This window comes from Nyctereutes procyonoides, unplaced genomic scaffold (assembly GCF_905146905.1).
Source record: "Nyctereutes procyonoides isolate TBG_1078 unplaced genomic scaffold, NYPRO_anot_genome, whole genome shotgun sequence".
In the NCBI taxonomy this organism is placed as follows: Eukaryota; Metazoa; Chordata; class Mammalia; order Carnivora; family Canidae; genus Nyctereutes; species Nyctereutes procyonoides.
The window spans coordinates 21,165,280-21,188,667 of record NW_026575133.1 but is presented as its reverse complement, the minus strand read 5'-3'; the positions used below and the strand labels follow the sequence as shown (position 1 = coordinate 21,188,667).

Sequence of the window (23,388 nt, the reverse complement as noted above, 5' to 3'; positions counted from 1 at the left end):
GGACCTCCAAGGAGATTTAAGTTCTATATTTGGGGAGGTAGTTTTAAGAATGAGGATGTAGTTGACATAATAGATGATCAGGTAGGAGGAGGACAAATGGTGTTATTTGTGATTGTTGAGTTTCAGAGAAGGATGAAGACAAAAGGAATAGAGAATGCAGTGGGGGATGACACAGGCCTCTCAGTACACTGACCTACAAGAGAGAAAGGAAGTACCAACCTGAGAAGCAAGCTGTGTCATCTCATCCAGTCCCTGGTCCAGAATGGGAAAGACAGACATGTTTGTAGGGTGAGAAGAATGAAAAAGGAGGGGGGGAAGAGAAAATTATTTTTATTTATTTATTTTTAAAGATTTACTTATTTATTTGAGAGAGAGTGCAGAGAAGAGGGAGAGAGAATATTCATCAGACTCCTCACTGAGTTTGGAGTGTGACTTGGGGGTCCATCTTATGACTGTGAGATCACAACCTGAACTGAAATCACGAGTTAGATGCTAAACCAACTGAGCCACCTAGGCACCCCAAGAGGAGAAAATTTAAAGAGCAGGCTTCTGGGTGACATGTAAGCAGATAGGATTAGGATGAGCACAGGTAGTACGGTTAGTTTTGGAAAGAGATGATTCTTTCTTGGAGGCAGTAGGGACAGAGGGACAGGGTGAGTGAAGATAACACCTTGTGAGGTTTGATGAGAGGAACGTTGTAGAAGGGACATACAATGCCCCTTCTTTGGTTCTTCTCTTCCCCTCCCACTCTGCCTCAGCCTCTCATGAATTAGAAGGTAGAGTTATAATCTGAAAAGGATGGAGGTAGGGTTGAGGGCATTTGAAAAAGTAGAAATGTAACAACTTCTTAGAGGAATGTGGGAACTTTCAAGGGTAGAAGTTAGAGCCCACTCAGTTGAATTTGAAGATCGTCTTTTACTACAAGCCAGTGAATTGAGTTACTTGGTTTTCTCTGACACAGCTGGGACACCTAGATGTTCAAGTAGTAGAAATATGTGGTTGGAAAGAGCCAAAACAAGGTAAATGTGGGAGGAAATTGTACATATTGCTTAGGTCATTGATTCTTTTTTTTTCTTTTTTTTTTATGCATGAGATAGAGAGAGAGAGAGAGAGAGAGAGAGAGAGAGAGAGAGAGAGAGAGAAAGGGCAGAGACAGAGGCAGAGGGAGCCTGTGGGGAGCCTGCTCCAGAACTTGATCCCAGGACCCTGAGATCATCACCTGAGCTGAAGGGAAACACTCAACCACTGAGCCATGCAGGCGTGCCAGGTCATTGGTTCTTAAACTTTGGCCTGATAAGCATCAATGAATTGCTGGGCCCTGATCCCAGTTTCTGATTCAGAGTATTTAGATTTCTAACAAGTTCCCAGGTAGTGCTGATGCTGCTGCTCCAGACATATACTTTGAGAACTCCTGGCTTAGAGTTTGAAAAGGTTAATCATGGATGGCAGGCCAGAGAGAGAGAGGGCAGGAGAATCCAAGAAGGGCCTGAAGGACTGGGAGAATAAATATGGTGGTGCCAGGGTAGGTTTTCAAATGAAGACAAGGCAGGTTCACTGGCTATGAAGACTTGAGACTAGTGAAAGGACAGAATATTGAGTTTAGAAAGAATTCCAGACTGTAAAGCTTTGGAACTGGAGCTTTCAGGTGATGTCTGTTGCATGGCCCAGAGTGAACCTTTTCAAAGTATTGGTCTTCTAAGACATACAGAGCTTGTGTCTGAATATAACTCAGTGTACTACTTCCTTGTTTGAGAAAGTCTTTTCTTCCTCCCCTCCCCCTCTCCTCTTAAACCAAAAGTCCAAGCTGTATAGTCATGTAGTTGATTTGCATTCTGGCACACGCTCAGGTCATGGACTGGCACTATTCACAGACCTGAACAGGTGCACACACCACACTTGGTGTGTCACAGACCTTGAGTATGGATCCTGGTATGGGCATTAGAGGTCCCTGAGGATGAAGGATGTTGGAAAAGTGAGTCCAGGGTGTTCGTTGGATCACGAGGAGAAGAGTTCTTCAGAAATACAAAAAAGAATTTCTGGAGACTGATCGGTAATCATAGGACCAGAATGGGAAAAGACAGGAGAGCCACATGGCCTGGGATCAGAGACTAAGGCCTATTGAATGATGGTCTCAGGCTACAGTTGGGAGCAAGGATGATAAGCGTGTCATCCTATCAAGTCCTTAGATGGGGCAAGGGATTGTGAGAAGGGATGATCTTCATTCAACAGGGACACTAGTGATAACCTTGCCTGTCTGTGTTCCGTGTTTTTAGGCAGATTATGTATGGCCACTATTTTTATTTTCAAATTTTTATTTAAATTCTAGTTAGTTAGCATACAGGGTAATATTGGTTTCAGGAGTAGAATGTGGTGATTCATCACTTACATATAACATCCAGTGCTCATCATAACATATGCCCTCCTTCAGATCCATCACCCATTTTGCCCCTCCCCCACCCATCAGCCTCCCTGAACCCTCAGTTTTTCTCTATCATTAAGAGTTTATGGTTTGTTTCCTTCTCTTTTATTCCCCCTCCTTATATATTCGTGTTTTGTTTCTTTTAAGATTTATTTACTTTAGAGAAAGAGCATGTGTGTGTGTGATGTGGGGGGAAAGGGGACAGGGAGAAGGAGAGAGAAAATCCCAAGTAGACTTTGCACCCAGCATGGAGCCTGACATAGGGTTCGATTTTTACAACCCCAAGACCCCAAGATATGACCTGAGCCGAAATCAAAAGTCAGACCCTCAACTGACTGAGCCATCCAGGTGCCTCTTACGTGTTTTGTTTCTTAAATTCCACGTAGGAGTCAAATCATATGATATTCTTCTTTCTCCAACTTATTTCGCGTAGCATAATGCACTCTGACTCCATCCACATCATTGCAAATGGCAAGATTTCATTCTTTTTGATGGCTGACTAGTATTCCATTGTGCGGGGGATAGAGAAAAAACACGGAGGAGGGGCAGAGGGAGAAGCAGGCTCCCCACTGAGCAGAGAGCCTGTCTTGGGACTCAATCCCAGGACCCCAAGATCATGACCTGAGCCAAAGGCAGACACTTAACCCACTGAGCCACCAGGAGCCACCCAGGTGCCCATGTGTATAGACATTTTTAAGTCTTGTTTCAACAGAGGCTATACAGGAACAAAATTTCTCTTAGTTGATGGGTATAATTAAGCAGTACACTGACAGGCAGAGGCATTCCCGGGGTCCCTTTTACTAGATGAGGGAGAAATTGGGAACTGAAAATGTGGAGGACACACTGGCTAAGCCATTGTTAGGGCAAAATTTTCTTGTGAGAAACAATATAAGACCATTTAAACATTTTTAAAACTTTCTGTGGTAACTATTTCCACAAGCTAAATTCAGTTATATAAGTCCAAGCATCTTTCCATAAATGTATGATGAATCCTACCTCATCTGTTTGGTAGCCTCATGAAAATTTTAATTATGATTTCCTGAAGCATCTTCAGCTAATAAAGAAAAACATTTTCATAGGAAAATAAAATCATTCTCTTATGTAACATTCCTCCCATATTTAATATCTACCTGAATACCCATAGTCAGATGCTGGAGGGCTGTTGAAGGAGGGCTTCAGTTACAGGAAGGAGCAGGGGAAGGTGGTGAGAGTACAGGCTCTGGGCAGACCCAAATTCATGTGACAGCCTTACCACTTGCAGACTCTGGGACCTTGGCCATGTTAGTGAGTCTGAGGCCTCGGTTTCCTCATGTTCAAAAACAGGATAGCAGTATTTTGTGAAATTGTTGGGAGGATAAATGAGCTTTGTTATAATACTAAGCTGGAATCTACTACATAATAAGCTTGCCATCATTTTAACTATTGTTATCATTAACATTATATTGTAATTAAGGGGAAGTGTAGTCCTTGAAGTCACAGAAGTCTGGATTGGCATCTCCTTTTTCTTAGTTCAGGAAGTTATCTAACCTTGATTAAGCCATTTGGTATCTCTGCATGGCCTTCTCATCAGTAAATAGGAATGGTACCAACTACCACAGGGGTCACCATGAAAATTCAGTGGTCTAAGTAACATGTTCGGTATAGCCCTGTGACATAGTTTTTGCCAGCAATTGTTTGCCTTTCTTTCCTGCCTTTAAGTTTTAGGTTTCTTTGCTTTCTAGTCGGGCCTTGAAAAGAGCATAGACCAGGCTGTGGAAGAATGGAACATCGAGAAGGCTGAGGAACTCAGCAACCAGCTAGCTACTCGAGAGGTGAGTCAACGTAGTATTTCCAGATTTTCTAAAATGAATGTACATTCTTTTTGTGACCACAAGTAAGTTTAGTATGCAAATACTTGATCTTAGCTTTTTTTGTTTGTTTTTTAAGTAGGCTCCATGCCCACTATGGAGCCCAGTGTGGGGTTTGAACCTCATCCTGAGATCAAGACCTGAGCTGAGATCAAGAGTCGGACGCTTAACCAACTGAGCCACCCAGGCGCCCCTCAAATATTTAATCTTAGATTTTCCTTTCTGTCCATTTTCTTTCGTCTTATACTGCCATTTATTTTGAAGGGCTGGGTTCTATTTTTGTCTTCAATGTTTTTAAATTATTCTGGTCTAAAACTTATGGTAGAAATAATTCATGATTGATATTCAACCCTAGATTTCACCTAGTTCAGAGGGGTTTTTTCCTGTTATGATTAAAAGACTAGCTTTCTTTTTCCATTTGCATCTTTAATTCTGTTTAACTCTCCCTGAGGGCAGCTGTGTGTTCCAGTGTCACATCTCAAGGTTTTCCTTGCCCTCACCTCCCCAAATGCTTTTTCCCTGCATATTTTAAACTTTCAGCCCTAAAAAAATTTCAGCTTTTTAAAACCTATAGTCTAGAATATAAAACCAGTAGAGACATTGAATATTCTTTTTTCAAGTACACAAGGCTTCCAGAAGATTGTGACTTGCACCTTTTCTCCAATTGCTGCTGGGTGTCAGTAGGCAAAGTTGCACATAGAGTAAAGACCTCAAATGGGCATATGTTGTGGTGTTGTTAATGGGTTTTGTGATTCTTTGTCTTTTTTAGGGAAAAAGTTCTACCATAGCTTTCCTTTTAGTGTATCCCTACCTTTTTCACCTTACTCTTAAACTCCCAGAGGTTTAATTGCATGGAGAGCATCATTGGTTGTCTGTGCAAGTTGCTGTCCATGTGCCCTGTTCTTTCTTAATTCACCTACAGGTGAGCATTTGTTCTAAACAAATGAGGCTAGTGATGAACTTAACTATTTCAGTAAATCCTTCTCTGGAAGCACCATTTCACTCTTCTGCTGCCAATGGCAAAAAATCCACTATTTATTGCTGTTTGTTGGTCTGTTTCCCATTTTTGGATGCTGGCCATAAGTATCTTGTGAGGTATATGTTTTTATGTAGGGAAATAAACAATCCAGAAGTGAGGCTTTGGGATTCAGAAGTTATCTTTTTCCCCATAAACCGTTAAGATCAATTGTTGCAGTTAATACTTAATGTTTGTGACATGTCTACATATATGTGCTTATTTATTAAATGGCTACTATATAGGAAATTATGAAGCTTGGAGCTTGAGTTTGAGACACAAGCAAGCAGCAGTATAAATGGCAGTTAGGGGGCCTTTCAAAAAGTGACATTTAAAAAAAATTGTTTATTTTTTTCTCATAAGATTCATTCTTCCCTTCCCAGCTTTTACTTCTTGTGCTTTGACATTTGCTGTCTTTTTTAGTAGTCATGTTTTGATTGTATTGATTATAACATTTATTAGATACAATAGCGTTTTATCACTCTGTTTTCAAACAAAGATTCAAGTATTACATTTCTTTTAAAGATTTATTTTAGAGAGAGAGCATGAGCACACACAAGCACAGGATGAGGAAGGGCAGAGGCAGAGGGAGATGGAGAGGGAAAGAGAATCTCAAGCAGACTCTGCTCTAAGTGCAGAGCCCAATGCAGGGCTTGATCTTATGGCCCTGAGCTGAAACCAAGTTGGATGTTTAACCGACTGCAATAGACTGCACCACCCAAGCACCCCTATTATATTTTAATAAGATGAATTTGATAGTGTGTTGAATGGTACCACAACCTCGATAAGAGAGAGTTGACCTTGAAATGTCAGAGAAGGGTGGGGAGGGATATGCTTCAGGACTGGAAGAGAGTCCCATGGATGAAAGTGGATCTGGCTGCAAGGATGATGAGGGGTAAGCACAGTAGGATGTATGATGGAGGTAGTGGCTGAAGGCATAAGTGGGCTTTCAGAGACTCAAAGGCTCACAGGGCAGCAACACCAATCAATCACTAAGTCTTGGTCACATCTAAATAGGCAGGTATGGAAGCCTTTGGCAGCTTTCTCTGAATATCCACCTCATTTGGGTCAGAAGCAACCCTTTTGGAGAACTGGTCGTTAAATACACCACTTTGGTCCATGTTGTGCCACATGTTTGAGATGGTGTCTCTTGAATCTCTTTAAAAATTGTGGGTATTTATGACTGTTTGCTCTCTAGCAAATGCTGTACCATCAGCATGTGGCTGATCTCTGAAATGCCTGTATAGTTATAGTAAAGCTAAGGATAGAAACATAATAAAATCCAGTGAGGCCTTAGGGTATGGCTTCCTGATTGTTCTTAGAAACACTGTAGACTTGTCATTACCTCTCTCTCAGGGATCATAGGATTCAGCAAACTGGTGTCCCCGTGTCATTGCTTGTCCAGTCTTCCTCTTGGAAGACCTGAGAGTTAGGTATTTTGTGATCTCTACCAAATAACAAGGTGAGTGTGACTCAGCAAGTGGCCCCAGGTCAGTTACTTTTTTCGGATCTTGGCTTATTACCAGAAGAAAAAATAATGCAAGGCCTAGTCTGCAGCTTTAGAATGTGGGCTCCACATGATCCACCATGGCTGGTTGTTTTTCTTTTTGTCTTTTTCTGTTGATTAACACCCCCATCTTAAGGGGGAATTCAGAGAGAAGCATTTACTTTATTGCAGACTCTGTGTTTTTTTCTAGGTAAAGTTAATAGTGCTGAAATATTAAAAATTGAATGTATTCAAGTTTAAAAAAAAGTTTAATTTTGTAATAATTTGACTTTCAGAAAGTTGCAAAACTTGTGAAAAGATTTTCTATTCACTTTCACCTAGATACCCAAGCCGTTAACATTTAACATTTGCTTTACCATTCATCCTGATTTATATACTTCATTTAGATTTGCCAAATGTCTCACTGATTTCTTTTATAGCAGAAAAAATGGTTTCTTCTTCCTGGCCTAGGACATTGCATTTTGTTGTTATGTCTCTTTATTCTTCTTCATTCTGGAAAGTTCCTCAGTCTTTATTTATTAGGACATTAGCATTTTTGAGGAGTCCAATTATTTTGTAGGATATCCTTCAGTTTTGGTTTATCTACTGTTTCCTCATGCACTTTTGGCAGGAATATCACATAAATGATGCTGTGTCTGTCTCAACGCAAGATACTAGGAGGCACATGGTATCTGCTTGTCCCATTTATTGATGATACTACTTTGAAGTTTTGGTAAGGCAGTGTCCCTGGGTTTCTCCACATTATTATTACATTACTCTTTCCCCATATGTAATTAATAAGTATCTCGTGGCAAGATGGGTGATAATTTGAGACTGTGTAAAAATTCTGCCTGTCATTATACTTAACCCACTGGTTTTAGCATCCACTGCTAATTCGTTTCCTGTTTAGGACAGTTATTAATCATGGTGGTTGCCAAACTAGATTTTTAAAATGTTACTTGATTGTATTTTTCATCTTTACCTGGCAAACCAGACCTAAAATTTGTCTTAAGTGAGATATTGAGTTATATATAATCTTTTATGTATCTGTTAAATCTCTCTGTAAAACCTGGACAATTGAAAAATTGGATATAGTTTTTTTTAAATGATGCACTGGGAGGAGATGGGGTCACCGTGGCCCTGTGCTCACCAGCAGTTGCATGTTAACTCCCACCTTACCTGCTTTGTCAGGGATCACTAGTGAGCCTTCCTTCCTCTGCCATTTGAAGCTGCGTGTCAGAATGTACAGGACTGTATGCCTTACCAGCCTCCGAGATGTGTGTTATCTTTGATAGTAGGTTTCTTTTTTTGCGTTTTGTTTTGTTTCACTGCTTTGGTAGAAATGTGAATCACATAGCACTCACTAGGTATTTTCCATTTTAAGCGTGTTATTTCCTGGTACATTTATGATAAATGAGATTGCTTCAGAAATAGAGGATATTTTCATCATTTGTAAGGATAGTAAGCATTTTTCTCAAGTTTTTTTTTCTTTTTTACTTCCATACAAATATAATGCCTGCTTCTAGTAAAACAAGTTAAATTTATTTAGTGTGAGGTTAAAGAATACTGATTAAAAGAAAAAATAAAATTTATTCTATTCTTTTCCTTGCATAAATGGCAAAACATCTGGACAGTGTTTGCAGTTCAGACACAGACTTTAGAAAGATACTGATGGTCATTAAACATCCATGAAGAATAAAGTAATCTAGATAGAATTTTTGAATAAATAGTTCAGTTTGAGATTTAATTTTTCATATTTATTCCCTTGGTGCCAGTTACCACGGATATGAGAGATGGGATTTTGAAGAGTAAGTGATTGTGAGTTTGGGGCAGAAACCCTTTATGAATTAACTGTATACGTGCATGGTAGGTGTCCTTTTGGAAGTCAGGTATATTGGTTTTTAATCAGTTCTGTTTTCTTTTTTCAAGAAGCTGAGACTGGGACCTGCTGATAAAGCCTTTGCTCAGAGGCACAGATCCCAGAGTTCTTAAAGCCTTTTCCAACCATAATAAGTGAAACTAATTTTTGATGTTTAACATTTATAAGCCTGTGAAACCAATAGGGCAGCATCAGTATTGAAAAAAATGAAGCCAAAAGTAGAACCATGCCTGCGAATGGGCCATGAAAACAGTTTCTCAAAAAACAAAAACAACAGTATGCTGTTTGTCCCTGCACTATCATTGTAGCATAACAAATGCATATTTTTCCAGAATCACATTCACTTAAATTAACAATCACATCAAGGATATATATTTTCTGGTTTTAGGGGACGGCTCAAATTCACAGGTTTGAAGCCTTGATTGTGCTAACATCTTTGGTTTTGCTGTGTAGTAACGTAGTTGCCTTGGGACTGTCCCTCCTGTTGATTAAATACTTCTTTGTCATTTACAGTCTTGGAGGAGAGATGCAGGGGAAAAATATATTTGGGTTTGTGTCATATTGATGAAACTGTTCTAATTTTTTAAAAAGTTGTTTTTAAAAAATACCATTTTCACATACACAAAGTATTTGAGCATATTTGTGGCTTGTTAACCTTAGACCTAAATTGGAAGTATATTCTGTTCATTGATAGTGATCCTTAAAAATTCCATCCTTTGGTACTCTTCTTTTCTGACACATTACCTTTTTTTACAATCCAGGTTATACCGATTCATAGAAATCAGTAGAAGCGTTTTAAAATTAAGTGCTAAAGCCTAGATTTAATTAATAAGTAGGCAGCACTTAGGCTGAATGTCACATTTTGGAAAGAATTTTTCTCTAGGCATCTTTACATTAGCCTCCTGTAGATAAATAAAACTCCATTGGTTTGGCAGCAGTGAGTTTCTTGCCATGGAGTGAGTCACATCTAGTCACATTAACTCGATAGTTGATTTCAGTTATAACTGAAGCTCCAGTTGATTTCAGTTATAACTGAACAGTGTCAGAGTAGAAATGAATGGAAAAGAGAGGCTGCCTGTGCATTTTGTTTGAACTTTGTGCTGTCTTTGGCAGCACCAGCTAAACTTAATTCTTTGTAAACAGCAGTACTTCATGTTGTAACATGGTAATTATTTTGTGTAACCTAGAAAGAGCATTCATGACATTGGCAGTAAGAATTAAACTGAGAGTTAAATTTGAATTTTATGAATTAAGTAAGACGATTTAAATTTTTGGATTCCAAAACGGGTGAAGTTAATATTGTTGAAATATATAGTTTGTTAATATTTAAATAACAAAGGTGAGAATGGCCTTTTTAAAAAACTAATGGTTGAATTGATGGTGTTCTTTCCTAGTTAAATAAAATGCTCTCTAATTTGGAGAGATGATTAATTTGTAGACTAAGCTCTATTTTTAGAGTGATTTTCTAAAAAGTCTGAAGGCGTCGTCATTGAAGAGGGGCATATATATATGTTGGAGGAGGTAGTTGCTGCATTTCTATGTGCATATTTAAGACAGGGTCCTTTTTCAAAGATGCCGCGAGTACTCCCGCACTCTCTCTAGCATTCAGAATTTCTCCAGTGCACTTCGTTGTTAGGTTTTAGTTTCTCTGAGAGGACACCGGCTACAATTTGCTCTTTTCATTCTCGGTTTTAGTTTTATGTTGATGTACATGCAGTGTCGTTGTAATGGGGTAAGAGTTTGAATCACTCTCCTCTTCCCCCCAGATAATACAATTTTGGCAGATGTACCTGTCAAAGTACCTGGAATGTTATCACGTGTAGGGTTCAGACTTGAGTACCTGTCAAAGTACCTGGAATGTTATCACGTGTAGGGTTCAGACTTGATATATTTGTTTAAATTTTTGAAATACAGATTCTGTCAAACTTGGTAAGTTTGAAGTTACTTTTCGTTAGTGCTATTTTCAAAAGCTCTAATCTGTTTGGATTTCGTAGCTTCCCGCCCCCCCCCTCCAAAAAAAAACTGAATTGAAAGACATATTACAATGAAGCAAATTTTGTCATTCTGAGCTCTTTGGGTCTTTAATCCAGAGAGCAAAATTATTTTTTCATTTTCGTGTTTGCTTTTTTTTTCAGTAGAAATATTTTAACAACTACGTTTCCAAAGGTAAAACAGTTCATTCAGATAGGAAGCTGAATGTATATTCCAATTACCTATTGTAAGAATTTATCATTGGAATGTGTGACTCTAAGGATGGCAGATTCTTTCTGTTTTCTTAATTATCGTGATCTCTTGCCACTGAAGATTGGGTAAACAAAGTAAAATGCATATATATATATATATATATTTAGAGAGAGAGACTTTAAATATCCATTTCAGCATTTCATTTTTACAGAAAGGATATTATTTTTGTTGCTAGTACCAGGAGGTGTAGGTAAAGAATACATTATTTCATACAAAGTCATCTAATGCCCACAAAATATATTTTATGTTTCTTTTTTTTTTATATATATATTTTATGTTTCTCCTTGAAATGTTACTGCTCTGCCTTCTGTCCCTTATTTTTTCTTTGTGGTTTCGTTGTTGTTGTCGTCGTCGTTGTTTTTTCTCTTTCCAGTTAAGACAGGAGAGTTTAGAACCATTTTCTTTGTGGTATATTTCACTGATTGGCAGGAGAAAGGAATCTAGGACACTGGGGAGAGAGGGAAGCCGTCACTGCGCAGCCTTCTGCTGGCAGCAGTGTGCTCAGCCACCTGGGGAAGTTGGGCCTTCTCTGCTGTGGGGAGCTGTGTGTGTCTGCTAAGGATCATCTAGAACTGACTTACTTTCATTAACTTTGGTCATTTCTCAGTGGTTTTTTAATTTAAATGTTCTTCTGTGTATCATTGTGTAGTCTGAGCATAGTCCCGGGGGCTTTTAAATGGTGATTTTAACTCTTTGAAGCCTTGTTCTTCTGAGTTGTTAGAGGTAATTTCAGTAATTTCATGTAGATGAACAGTGATCAGAGTGTGTGTGAAAGAAGCTGTGCCTATCCAGGTAAGGGAAGGTTTAGCTATGTGAATTCCTTTACGTGGAGTGGATCCCATACAAAATTGTGTATAGCCTTGAAGTTGGACCATGTTAATATGAGAAAACTAAAAAATAGGGCTGAATGATGAGTTTCTTTCTCAGGTTTTTAGGTGTGCCTACTTAGATCTCCTTGCATTGAGGATGTCTTCTTTTAACCTTTGTGGTATGATTGGGTGATCACCTAGAATGGTGTTCCTTATACTCTCTTTTAATTATGTTTATCTGTGCTTTTAACAAACCTTAAGAAAAGATTTCAGATGTTACAAGTCTAATTAAAGAGACAGACAAAGCACAGTTTATACTGTAGATTTTTTCTGCAGTTCAATTAATCAGCATGTTTTCTCTTTTAATTAAAACCATTTTAGTAAATTAAAGCCCACAGCAAAACACATATATAATTTGTTTGTAATTAGCTCTTAATTGGTGGTAGTTGAAGCTTAGCACCCTTGGTTTCTTTCTTCATGATTGCCATTTTATTAGCAGCCAGTCATTAATTAATCTTTTTCTAATTAGCTTATAAAACTGTTGATGGCACATTATTGTAAATGTGATTTTAAGTTCAAAGCTTGTTAATAAGCTTTCTTACTTAGAAGAACAGAGATAAAGAAATTGCTGAAAACAGTACTACAGTTCTTTAAAAAAAAACTGTCTTTCTTATGGGGACTGTGTAAAGCATCTAACAGCTTATGGTTAATTTTTTAATGCTTTTTTTCCCTTATGAATGGGATAAGTTGCTTGAATATAAATGTCTATATCCAGGAGTAATTTCAACAGTATAACATCTTTTCGCCCTCCTCTGGATTACTATAATCTACATATAATTTGAAGCCTTAATAGTCATCATTAAAACAGGTGTTATATAAACTATTTCACTGTGAAATCAAAGTTGAGTATAGGAATCAAAGTATATCTTCTTACACCTCATGGACCAAATACATATTATTTTTATAAATTACAGGGTGAAATCATATGTAAGTATATATCATGTGTATATACACATGATATATATGATATGGGTATATAAATATATCATGACAGGTTTCCAAAACGAGATTTGTTGGGTTATATTTTGAAGTAAAAACTACTTGGCTTTAACTGATAGGCAGTTGAGGTACAAAAATAAATAATAGGTGTTTCTACAATTTTGCACGCACATAGATATATATAGCACACAAATGTGTAAACGTGTGTGCACATTTTAAGATGACAATGAAATTAGGCTATTTCCTATAACAGAAAATGACGATGTAAGCTCAGAGTTTAAATGACTGGATGGAGTATAGCTTGTTTGTAGTCCTCATAGCTTTGGCATCTCAGGTATGACCAAGGAGGGGTACCAGTCTCAGGTGCAGACACCCCAAATTCACTATAGCATATTACCACATTACATTCTAGATCGAGTGAAACTGATTAGCCACATCATATTCTTTATTGAAATACACAACTAATTTCATAAAACTCCTTAACTGCGAGATATTCTGAGCTATTAATATTAGTGCAGAGTTTTGAAAGTTATAAAAAACACAAAGCATCATCAGTCATTGGAAGAGCTTTTTCTTATTTGCTTTTTGAACTTTCCATGTTATTTCAACTTTGGCTATTTCTTTGCTTGTTTTTACGAAGGCATTTTATGATGCTATGCAAGAGACACTAGAAAGGGATAGCTGACAAGGAAAAAATTAAAAATTGGATAAAAAGTAAATGAATAATGTCATATTACCAAAAAGATGAGAGGCTAATTTGTGCCGACTTTTTGCTAATTTTGTTCAAGCCTCAAAATGAGGAGCTGTCACCCGTTCTGTGTAGCAGTGATGACAGTGCCAATGATCCATGAAATAAGCTGCCGCTGGCTTTGTTCTGATAAGAATGAACAAATCTGCACAATGTTCGGCTCCCAGAATCTCATTTTCATACTTGCATGCAGGCTAAAAGAAATAAGCTGTTTGCAGGCTTGATTAATCAGACATTGGAGGGGTTTTTGTCTCTTTGATCTCTTTCGTCTCCTAGGTAACTTGCTTGACATTAATGTTGAGCTTGAGTAAAGACAATCAGGAATTGTCGACCAAACTGATATAAAAATTAAAGACCTTAACACTTTAAGTACTCCAGTAATGGTTCCGCTTTACTTCAGAAAACATCTGTTTTCATTTAATTAAAGAACAAAAGAGAATGGCATAAATATTTTTCATAGAGACCTATTATTCCATAAAAAGTTAAAGTATGATAATTGGTATTTTTAAATAAGTGCCTTGAAAGTGTTCAAAAGGGAAGAAAACTTCATAAATCTGTTACAAGCTGGTAATTTTGAGATGAGTAAAATATTTTATGAAATGGATAAGAAGTTTACAGTTATGCTAGATTAAGCTGTTTGAATCAGATGCTTCAAATGATTATCAGCAAACTTTAGAATTGGCAAAGGTTTAGCAAGAAAAAACCAACTTTATTTTGAAAGTTTGTCTTTTAAAAATCTCTACTATGTTACAAGATGTGCCATTATATCTATTTTACAGCCCAATATGATTTACACATGCTAAACCTGTAAAATTGAAAGGAATTAAAAAAATGTCGCCGTGCATTTGCTTGAGGTTATGCAGACGCTTTTACAAATCTTCCAAGTGGCTGTAAAGATGAATGCCCCAAGGGTCCAGCCAGGGCCCTGCTTTTCCAACCAGCTAAAGCCCTTATCTTAAATCCAAGCAAAGTACCATTAATCTTTTTGAAAGACCTTTTATGGCTTTTAATATATCCCAAATTAGAACATTTTACACCCTTGGTTCCTGAAATATGGTGATAAAAAGCCTTTAGAGCTTAATTTTCCTTACCGCTTGCTCTGACCAATTTGCAGTTCTTTGTGATAATGTTTAGACACCTTAATTAAAATGCAGCAAAATATTGGATGTTCTATATGGAAAATGCTGATACTTTGGCTACACATACAAGAAATTCTGTATATATTTTTATTCATTTTAAAAATTTTCTCTCCACATTGTGTTGCTATAGTTATCTGATGACCTGAAACATTTTTTTTTTAATATGAAAACCGTTGACCAAGCTTTTGTGATGTTTACTTTGGGCATGAAGATACATTTTTCTCTTTTACAGAAGTAAAAGGGGGATTCTTGTTGGCCTATATTACTTATAATACTGAAACATAGCACGATATTCTTTTATCTTTGGGAACTCGGGTTAGTCATCTTTGCCTGGGAAAATGAGTTTCTTCTCAACTGTCTCTTCCATAGAAGATCTTATTATCCTTTCATATTGCCAAATATTTCTGTTCTTTTTTTCTTTCTCCACAGGAATAAGTGAAACACATTTTAAGAATGTGAAGGACACAAAATTGATATGACTTTTCATCATCATTACAAGCCAAAAGATTCTTTCTATAAAATACATAGGCCAGGCTTGTTGAATGTTTATCAGTTGAAGAACATTCCATTTAACCTAACCCAAGACAAAATACAGTTGGAAAATATACCTTTTACATGAACAGGTCTGTTTGAAAGTATTACCTATATACCCAGACATTTGTTATATTTACTTAGTCCACAGAAATGGTGGAGCCCTCTTGTGTAAATATGTGTTTTACATGTTTTAATGAATTATTTTTAACAAATTTATACTATTTCTTATGGAATGTATGCTCTGAATCCTTACTGTGATGCTGATTGTGCTAGCTTGGCCTTAATGTTGCCAGAAAACAAAAAGCTTTTACTTTCTTAGGGTCTGTGACCATGTTGATGAGCTCCACATTTAAATCAAGCACATTGAGATATTCTTTGGTTTACTCATCCCCCAATCCAGAAAACCCATGTTGGGAAATTTCAATAAGTTAAAAATATAAGCTACATCTTGATTTACAACAGTTTTAGAAAATAATTTTTTCACATGCTTAATGGTACATGGCAGATATGGTTTAGACCATTTTTGTTTTATCCTCCAAGTATAGGCTCAATTTAAATATAAGATAAACTAGCCAAATGGGACTTTTGTTGGGAGGTAGACTTGGCAAAACTATATCATATATCAAATTTGCATTTGATACATAATACATAGGAATATAGTTAAACAGAAAAACACAGAGTTCTACATTTTACCTTGTGGGGGGTGAGGGGCAGAGAGGATACTAAATATTCTACATGAATGTGGAGAGACATGGCATACATCCTAACTCAGGTAGCAAGCTGTGTTTTATGACGGTAGACAGTTTCTTAGGTGTATTCACTGCTCCTCTGGGAGCCCACAACACCCCCATGATCCCAGCCACCTTGCTTTAGGCAGAATTGTGTGAATAGTTGTGATAGAGAACTATGGGCAGAAACAATATGTGTCACCTCTGGACGAAAGCATTTAAGACTCCGTGTGAGACCCTCCAACCTTCTTTTCCTCTGCCGCAGCAAACTTTAAAGTCAGACGTTGAAATGCTGGTGCCACATGATGGAGGAGAGCCCATAGCTGACTAGAAGTGAAACAAAATATAAAAGTTCAGCCAGTGGGATTTGGGGATTTGTATGAGAGGTACAGTTTTGGCTAGCCTAACCTGACAGGTGCCAACCTGATTTTGATGTTTATGACAAATGGATAATTTTTCAGTGGAATCCATTTTTTTTAAGATTTTATTTATTTATTCATGAGAGACACAGAGACAGAGGCAGAGATGTAGACAGAGAGAGAAGCAGACTTCCTGCAGGGAGCCCAATGTGGGACTTGATCCCAGGACCCTGGGATCACAACCTGAGCCAAAGGCAGAAGCTCAACCACTGAGCTACCCAGGCATCCCTCAGTGGAATCCATCTTAATGATAAATTAGCCACAGGATCTTTGCAGTTGCATTTTCTCCTTAGATGGTGTGATGCTCTAGCTCTTTGATTCTTAGCCTTTTCTTAGTCGCTGTATCTGAACTTTTCTATGATGAAGAACTGGAAACAAAAGGATGACCAAGGGAAGGAAGCCAGTATTGAAATGGATAGACAGCCAGTGTAACTAGCAACTCCTTTTGCCTAGCCCCAACTGTGAAACTCAGTTTGGTCAGTGCTGTACTTCTAGCTTCTAGAACAATGCCTCGCCAGACAATACCTTTATGCCCTCATGTTATTTGTTGAGTGAATGTTGTCCTATGAAAAAAGATAATGAAGGTGGCAGTGGTGCTGGTTGTATTGGTTTGAATTTTGAGACTCTGAGGTTAGTCTTCTTTCTCAGGTGGGCTCCTAAGTCACAACTGATCCTTCCATCTGTGGCTTTTCAATTGGTGTTGACCAGTTCAGCACTTTGGTTTGATTGTTGAGCTACTTCCATTCTTTTTTTTTTTTTTTTAAAGATTTTATTTATTCATGACAGAGAGAAGAGAGAGGCAGAGGGAGAAGAAGCAGGCTCCGTGCAAGGAGCCTGATGCGGGACTTGATCCCGGGTCTCCAGGACCACACCCCGGGCCAAAGGCAGTGCTAAACCACTGAGCCACCCGGGCTGCCCGAGTTACTTCCATCCTTGATGTCTATTCTCATTTGGACTGGAAAATGAAATCGGTGTGTCCTGTTGTTCATGAACCCCAAGCAGTGCTTGATTCCTACTTGTTCGTTTTATCCTAGAGGAAACTGTTCTCCAAAATAAGCTGAAAGAAATGTCAAGCATATCAAACCTCACTTTCCTAAGTTGGCTTCTCATGCATGTGCTCTTAACCTGCCCACGATGCCTTGCTGTTGGCCAGCAGATCCCTAAGACACTCGGGCTCTAACACATTGACTTGACAGTGGCTTCCAGGTTCTTTCTTCTCTTCCACGTCTGTTGTCCCCTAACATGCATTAGAGTGAGTTCAGGGATAGAAAAGGAAAGAAACACCAGAAGGAGATTTTTAGCCTTTGTTGCTGAACTTGGGTTCTTAACAGATATTTTTGAGCTATCCATGTGGGCAGACATTTTTAAAATCAGAGCCACTAAAACTAGAAGATCACCACACTTGTCCTGGAGATGTTTGCAGAGCAGCCAGACCTATGCAGAGCGGGATATGGTAACTGTAGTTATGGCATAGAGACTGAAGGGCTGGAGGACAGAACAAAGACTAAAGGTTGACTTAGAGAAGACTTCAGTGGGGAGTGGGATAAGAAGAAGGCTTTGTTTGAATTGAATCTTACAGGACTGGGGCAGATGGGTGTCAAACTGAGCAAGAACGAGGGGCCCACAGAGGCAGCACAGGTACTGTAGTCCTTGTACCCAGCCTTCTCACCTCTTAGCACCCCTATATCTGTTTCCTATCCATGAACTAAAAGCTATTGCCCATCACACAAAGTGCGTTTATGAAGCAGTAATTAGCTTTCCCATGTTTTATTAATCACATCTATGACTGTCAATCAGAGCCTCTGATCAGCACGAGATAACTGATGTGACCATACTGACTTGCTGTAATTCTAGCCCAGAGCAAGGAAACTTGATGTCTCTGTCAGTGTGCGCAGCCTTATCAGGGCTGAATTCCTGTTTGGCCTATTGAAATGCTGGAATAGCTCGAAGATCTGCATCATATCCTTGTGGACCCTCGAGGGCTCTCAGTTTGGGAAGGATTTCCATCCAGGAGACTGGGACAGCCAGGGTATAGAGGGAAATATGGGCCACATCGGTACTTTTGTTCACTTTGCTCCTTCAAGGGGGCTTGAGCATAAGAATTCCTAATTTGTAGATATGGCTTTCTTATCCACAAGTTCTCAAGTATTTATATTACTATAATTCTTGTATGAGCTAGAATATTTCTTTTTCACTGTTTGTTTTTCTCCTTTGTAACTCTTAGCTTGGTGTTAAAATTGCCAAAGCAGTTGCCTGCCACAACTTTGTAAAAGCCAAAAAGGATGCTGAAAATTCGCAGGTTGCTCGAAAAAAGAAAAAACTTGCATGGGGGTAAGTTTGTTTAAGATTTTTACTAATAATTCTAGTAACTTGATAGGAATTACAGAAATCCTGGGATACATCATATGAATCCAGTTGGTGTCTGATTGTTACTGATTTTATTTTTTGTATCTTTGCTGCGTGTTTATCAGATTATAAATATGGAGGCATTTCTTCATCCTTTTTTTTTTTTTAAGATTTTATTTATTTATTCACGAGAGATGCAGAGAGAAAGAAACAGAGACATAGGCAGAGAGAAGCAGACTCCATGCAGAGAGCCTGTTACGGGGCTCGATCCCGCGATGCCCTGGGCCAAAGGCAGGCGCTAAACTGCTGAGCCACCCAGGTGTCCCTCTTCAACCTTTTTGATAATTATTTTGTCATCGATGGAGTATGTGAAAATGTTTGAAGTTTATTTTACTGTGTCACTTAGCATGTCTAGGAAAGTATTTAGAAATAAATTGAGCTTTTTATGTTCTTTATTTTAGGTTTGAAGCAAAGAAGAGATGGGAAACCAAGAGCAACATGGGATATATGTAACTTGCCAGAATTCCTCAAGACATTTGAGTCTTGACTTGGGTTTTTACCTGAGTCTTCAACTGCTCAATTTGCTGATAATGTTAACTATATCAGAAGACTAATAGAAGTTGGAAAAATAAGCATAAAATTTGGGAGTTGGTTATTAAATCTTTTCAGTCTTTTTCTAAAGAGTTCCTTCTATTGAAGTGAATAAGATGGAGTGATCTGTTATTTGTATGAGAAATCTAAGCATACATACTGGGGGGAAAATATTTATTTATTTATTTATTTAGCCCTCTAGTATAAAATCAGTTTTACTTTTCATCCATTTGGTGTAGCATAGCCAGGGAGCTCCTTGTTCGTTCTTCTCTGTACCCAGTGTAACTGCACTCACTCTGGAATTATGTTTTAAGATTGGCATTTGTTTATAATAGATTAGTAGTGCAATGAAGTCTCAATTGATACTGTCTTTACAAATGACTTTAATTATCTTAATGTTAAAAAAGTAATTATTCTTTATTGGAGGCAATAGAGTTGATATTTCACAGTCAAATAATGACAGCAATTGACTAAATTTTGTATACCTTCAGATAAAATGTTAAAATTTTAAAAAGGTCAGAATGTAGTATTTGGATGATGATTTAAATTCAGCTCTGCCTGGAAATGTCTTCCTAAAAATCTCTCTCATCCATGTCATTCCTTAAATTATGAGATGGTTCTTAGAAGAGAAGATGGTATAATTGTATTAGACAGTTATAACTCCAGAAGATACAACTTAGAACCTTCCAAGAACATAGTTTGTTTTTATTCCTCTTTCCTATTACTTTTTTTTTTTTTTTTTTTTTAAGATTTTCTTTATTTGAGAGCGAGAGCACGAGCTGGGAGAAGGGCAGAGGGAGAGAGATCCCAAGCACTCTGGGTGCTGAGCATGGAGCCCGATATGGAGCTTGGTCCCAGGACCCTGAGATCATGACCTGAGTGGAAGTCAGGAGTCGGATGCTTAACTGACTGAGCCACCCAGGCACTCCTCCCTATTGCTTCTTTAAAGATGGAATGAATTAATGAAGATGAGGTGGATTGGTGCCATAGGAAATAGTTTTCACTAGATATGTGTTTCATAGTCCTAACTAGAAGGAGCTTTGAGCAATCATATAAGAAACTGGCAAAAAAGACTGGGTGTTTAGTTTGACAGCTCCCTGCCAAGTACTTAGTAAAGGTTAAGAGCTGCTTATCCCTGCTTTCATCAGTTCACCTCCCTTCCTCAGTCTTCGTCAGAGGTTTTCTTGCTGGCTGGTATTAACTTTCTCTGTGTTGATAACATACATTCAGGATCATTAGAAAATTAGTTATGATTATTGTTTTATTATTATTTTATTTTTAGACTTAAAATAGTAACAAAATTTTACGAATTTGTGGTAGCCTATTTAATGTTTTTTCTGTGTTCTGGAGTAAGGAAATAACTAGTTATGATTTAAAAGGACAAAAATCATATCTTGCTTCTACTTAGGTGAGAAGAGCTAGTATAGAAAAAGCAAGATTTTAAGAGATTATGTATCTTCTTGTAGAATTCATCCTGAAAAAGTGTCCAGACCAAATACTGGAAAATCTCGTATTTTATTATTTAATATCCCCTGTTGAGTTTACCTACAACATTACATTTCAGACTCTTAATAGGGGAATACAGATGTACAATATAGGAATCTTTTCCCTAAAAAAAATCCATCATGGGGGAAATATCCACTGTGCAGTTCATGCTTCTGCCTGACACATTAAATATGTTATTATGGCACAGGTGAATAGTGTAGATGTTCTTACGCACTGGGCCCATGGGTGGGCATTTCCCTGCAAGCTCTGTCTCATTTTTCTTTTCCTATATCCGCTTCCTTAGAGCACTTAGTGACCCCTGCAGCCATGTTCCCCTCTCTGCTCATGCTGAGGCCTTGCCAGAGTGGCCTCTTGAAAGGCTGACTTAAGAGCCTATGAGCCAAAGTCCAGCCCCAGCCGTAGAAGCCCTTCTACAGCCTGGCCAGTGCTGGTGGTAAGGCTGCTGTCCTTGGGGCTCTCCTGCAGACAGGAGCATTTTAACCCAGTAGAAAGCATTACAGTAGAACCAAATGTAGCAGCGGCCTCATTTGATGAGTGGGCTGCATCTCATAAGTCTTCATTTTTGGGGAGCCTGGGTTGTGAAAAGTCCTAAAATATGGTATAGTGGGCGGGGAGGGGGAAGGGAGGGATTGGAGGAGAGGAGAGGACTGGTTGTCTATGATGAACCCTGCTGGCATGTCGTCGGGACCAGTTTTATTTTACCAGCTTTAATTTGAAGTAGACATTTTGCTCAGTAAAGCAATAAAATGGGAACATTATTCTTAGAGCACCCATGTTGCCCAAAAAGTGTAGTCATTTGTCTTCTCCATCTGTTCACAGCAAAATGCGGATTCTTTTTGGATCAGTAATAACTTCAGTTCCTGAAGCTTCAGCGTGTGCATTTACTACTGCTTGAATGCCTGAATTAGACGAGGGATATAATGTCAGTTATTGTTACCTGAGATTAATACATTTCAGGCCATTGGTGTGGCATTAATGTAACTGTGATTTACTGTTTCAGTACTTCAGGCTAAAACAACTTACTAAGGAACAGTAATTTTGAGCTTTATTGTGCTGGTTCTGAGAAGTAAGGTTGGTAGTGCGTTCTTGTTGGGAGCCCTCAGGATGTTTCTCATTTTCAGCAGAACATTCTATTTCTTTCACCAAAAGGAGAGTTTGAATATATAATCTCAGGTTTGCTATAATTAGTTCTGATGACAGAGTTAAATACCTTGGCCAAAACTGTAAATCAGTAGTTAAACAGGTTTCTGCAACTGATCATAAATCTCAAACTCCATATTTTAAGCACACTTATTTTTTTTAGAGACACAGCTAAGGGAGGGGTAGGCCAACGATGGGAATAAAATGTTATCTGAACTTTGAGTAGCAGCCTAGAACCTTGTATTTAAAATCTACTGATTTCCCTGATACCTTTGGTCTAAAATATTCTCTTTTCAAGTATTTTAATAACCTCATTTATTGTTTACTCTATGACAAGTTTGAATTTAATTCTTACGTTTGAAGGTTAATTTTCAAAATGTCCAAATTTTTTTTTTAAGATTTTATTTATTCATGAGAGACACAGAGAGAGAAACAGAGACATAGGCAAAGGCAGAAGCAGGCTCTCTGTGGGGAGCCTGAGTCAGGACTCGATCCCAGGACTCCAGGATCACGACCTGAGCCTAAGACAGACGCTCAACCATCAAGCCACACAGGTGTCCCAAAAATGTCCAAATTTCTATTTGTTAGGCCAAGATACCACTTTTTTAGAAACGTTATGCCCTGCTACACTATAAAACAATTATGAGGTTGGTATTTTGTAAGATGCCAGTTGTGTGTGTTTTTTTATGAGGTAAGGTTTTGGGGAGACAAGGTAATGTTATGTCAGACCTCATTTTGGAAAATTAACTTAGTGTGAAACCCAGTAGTCAAATTCAGAACCAAGTAAAACAATTCAAGTTTTTCCATGTTGGCAGAAGTTGCTTTTATTTTTAGTATCTGGCAGAGCAGCAAATGCTTTGCATGTCAATTTAATATTTTTTCAAGCCAACTGTTTATTCATTGGCTTAAAATTTACACTCTACTAAAGTCTTAGTCCTGACTTTCATGAAACAAATAGTAATATTTGGACAAAATATGTACACGGAAATCTTTTTCCAAAACCAAATGTAGATTGCTATTTGTGGCATCACTGCCTTTTAACATGGTAATGGATCTTCAAGTATTTTGAAAGTCTAAGGCATTAGAAACCCAGGGCAATGAATTTCAAGGAATTAGTTTTTATTATGAAATAATCAGAGCATCTTTCTAGGTTTTCAGATTTAAATTAGTGAGAGACTTTCTGCTAGCAAGTGGAATATATGTTAGAGTAAATTTCAGTGAACTATCAAAAGATTATTTTATCAGCGTATATCTATTCATGACCTCTGTAGCATACTGAGACAATAAGACCCCATTTTCCATTTTGAGGTTGGGATGTTCTCTATAGATTTTGATTAAATGAGCAGAACTGCCTTCTGTAGTCTTTATTTCATCCCCTTTCAACACTGCTCACCTTGAAAGAAACACACACACACACACACACACACACACACACACACACACACACTTACACTTCAGTGTTGGAGCTGTCATCAGCCTGGGACGTAATGGTGAAGGGATTTATGACTCTGGCTAAGAACATGGTGGCATGTAGCCGAT

The 23,388-nt window shown here is 38.0% G+C and overlaps 1 protein-coding gene across 2 annotated transcripts in view; it reads left to right on the top strand.

Moving 5' to 3' along the window:
- FAM204A (family with sequence similarity 204 member A) overlaps positions 1-19,293 on the top strand; it is a 33,352-nt gene extending 14,059 nt beyond the window's left edge. For both annotated transcript variants that reach the window (XM_055299828.1, XM_055299827.1), the window contains exons 6-8: positions 4,141-4,230; positions 18,491-18,597; positions 19,074-19,293. In XM_055299828.1, the coding sequence (XP_055155803.1) occupies positions 4,141-4,230; positions 18,491-18,597; positions 19,074-19,125 (249 nt within the window). In that variant the 3' untranslated portion in view covers positions 19,126-19,293. The remainder of the gene's footprint in view (positions 1-4,140; positions 4,231-18,490; positions 18,598-19,073) is intronic.
- The last annotated feature ends 4,095 nt before the right edge of the window (positions 19,294-23,388 follow it).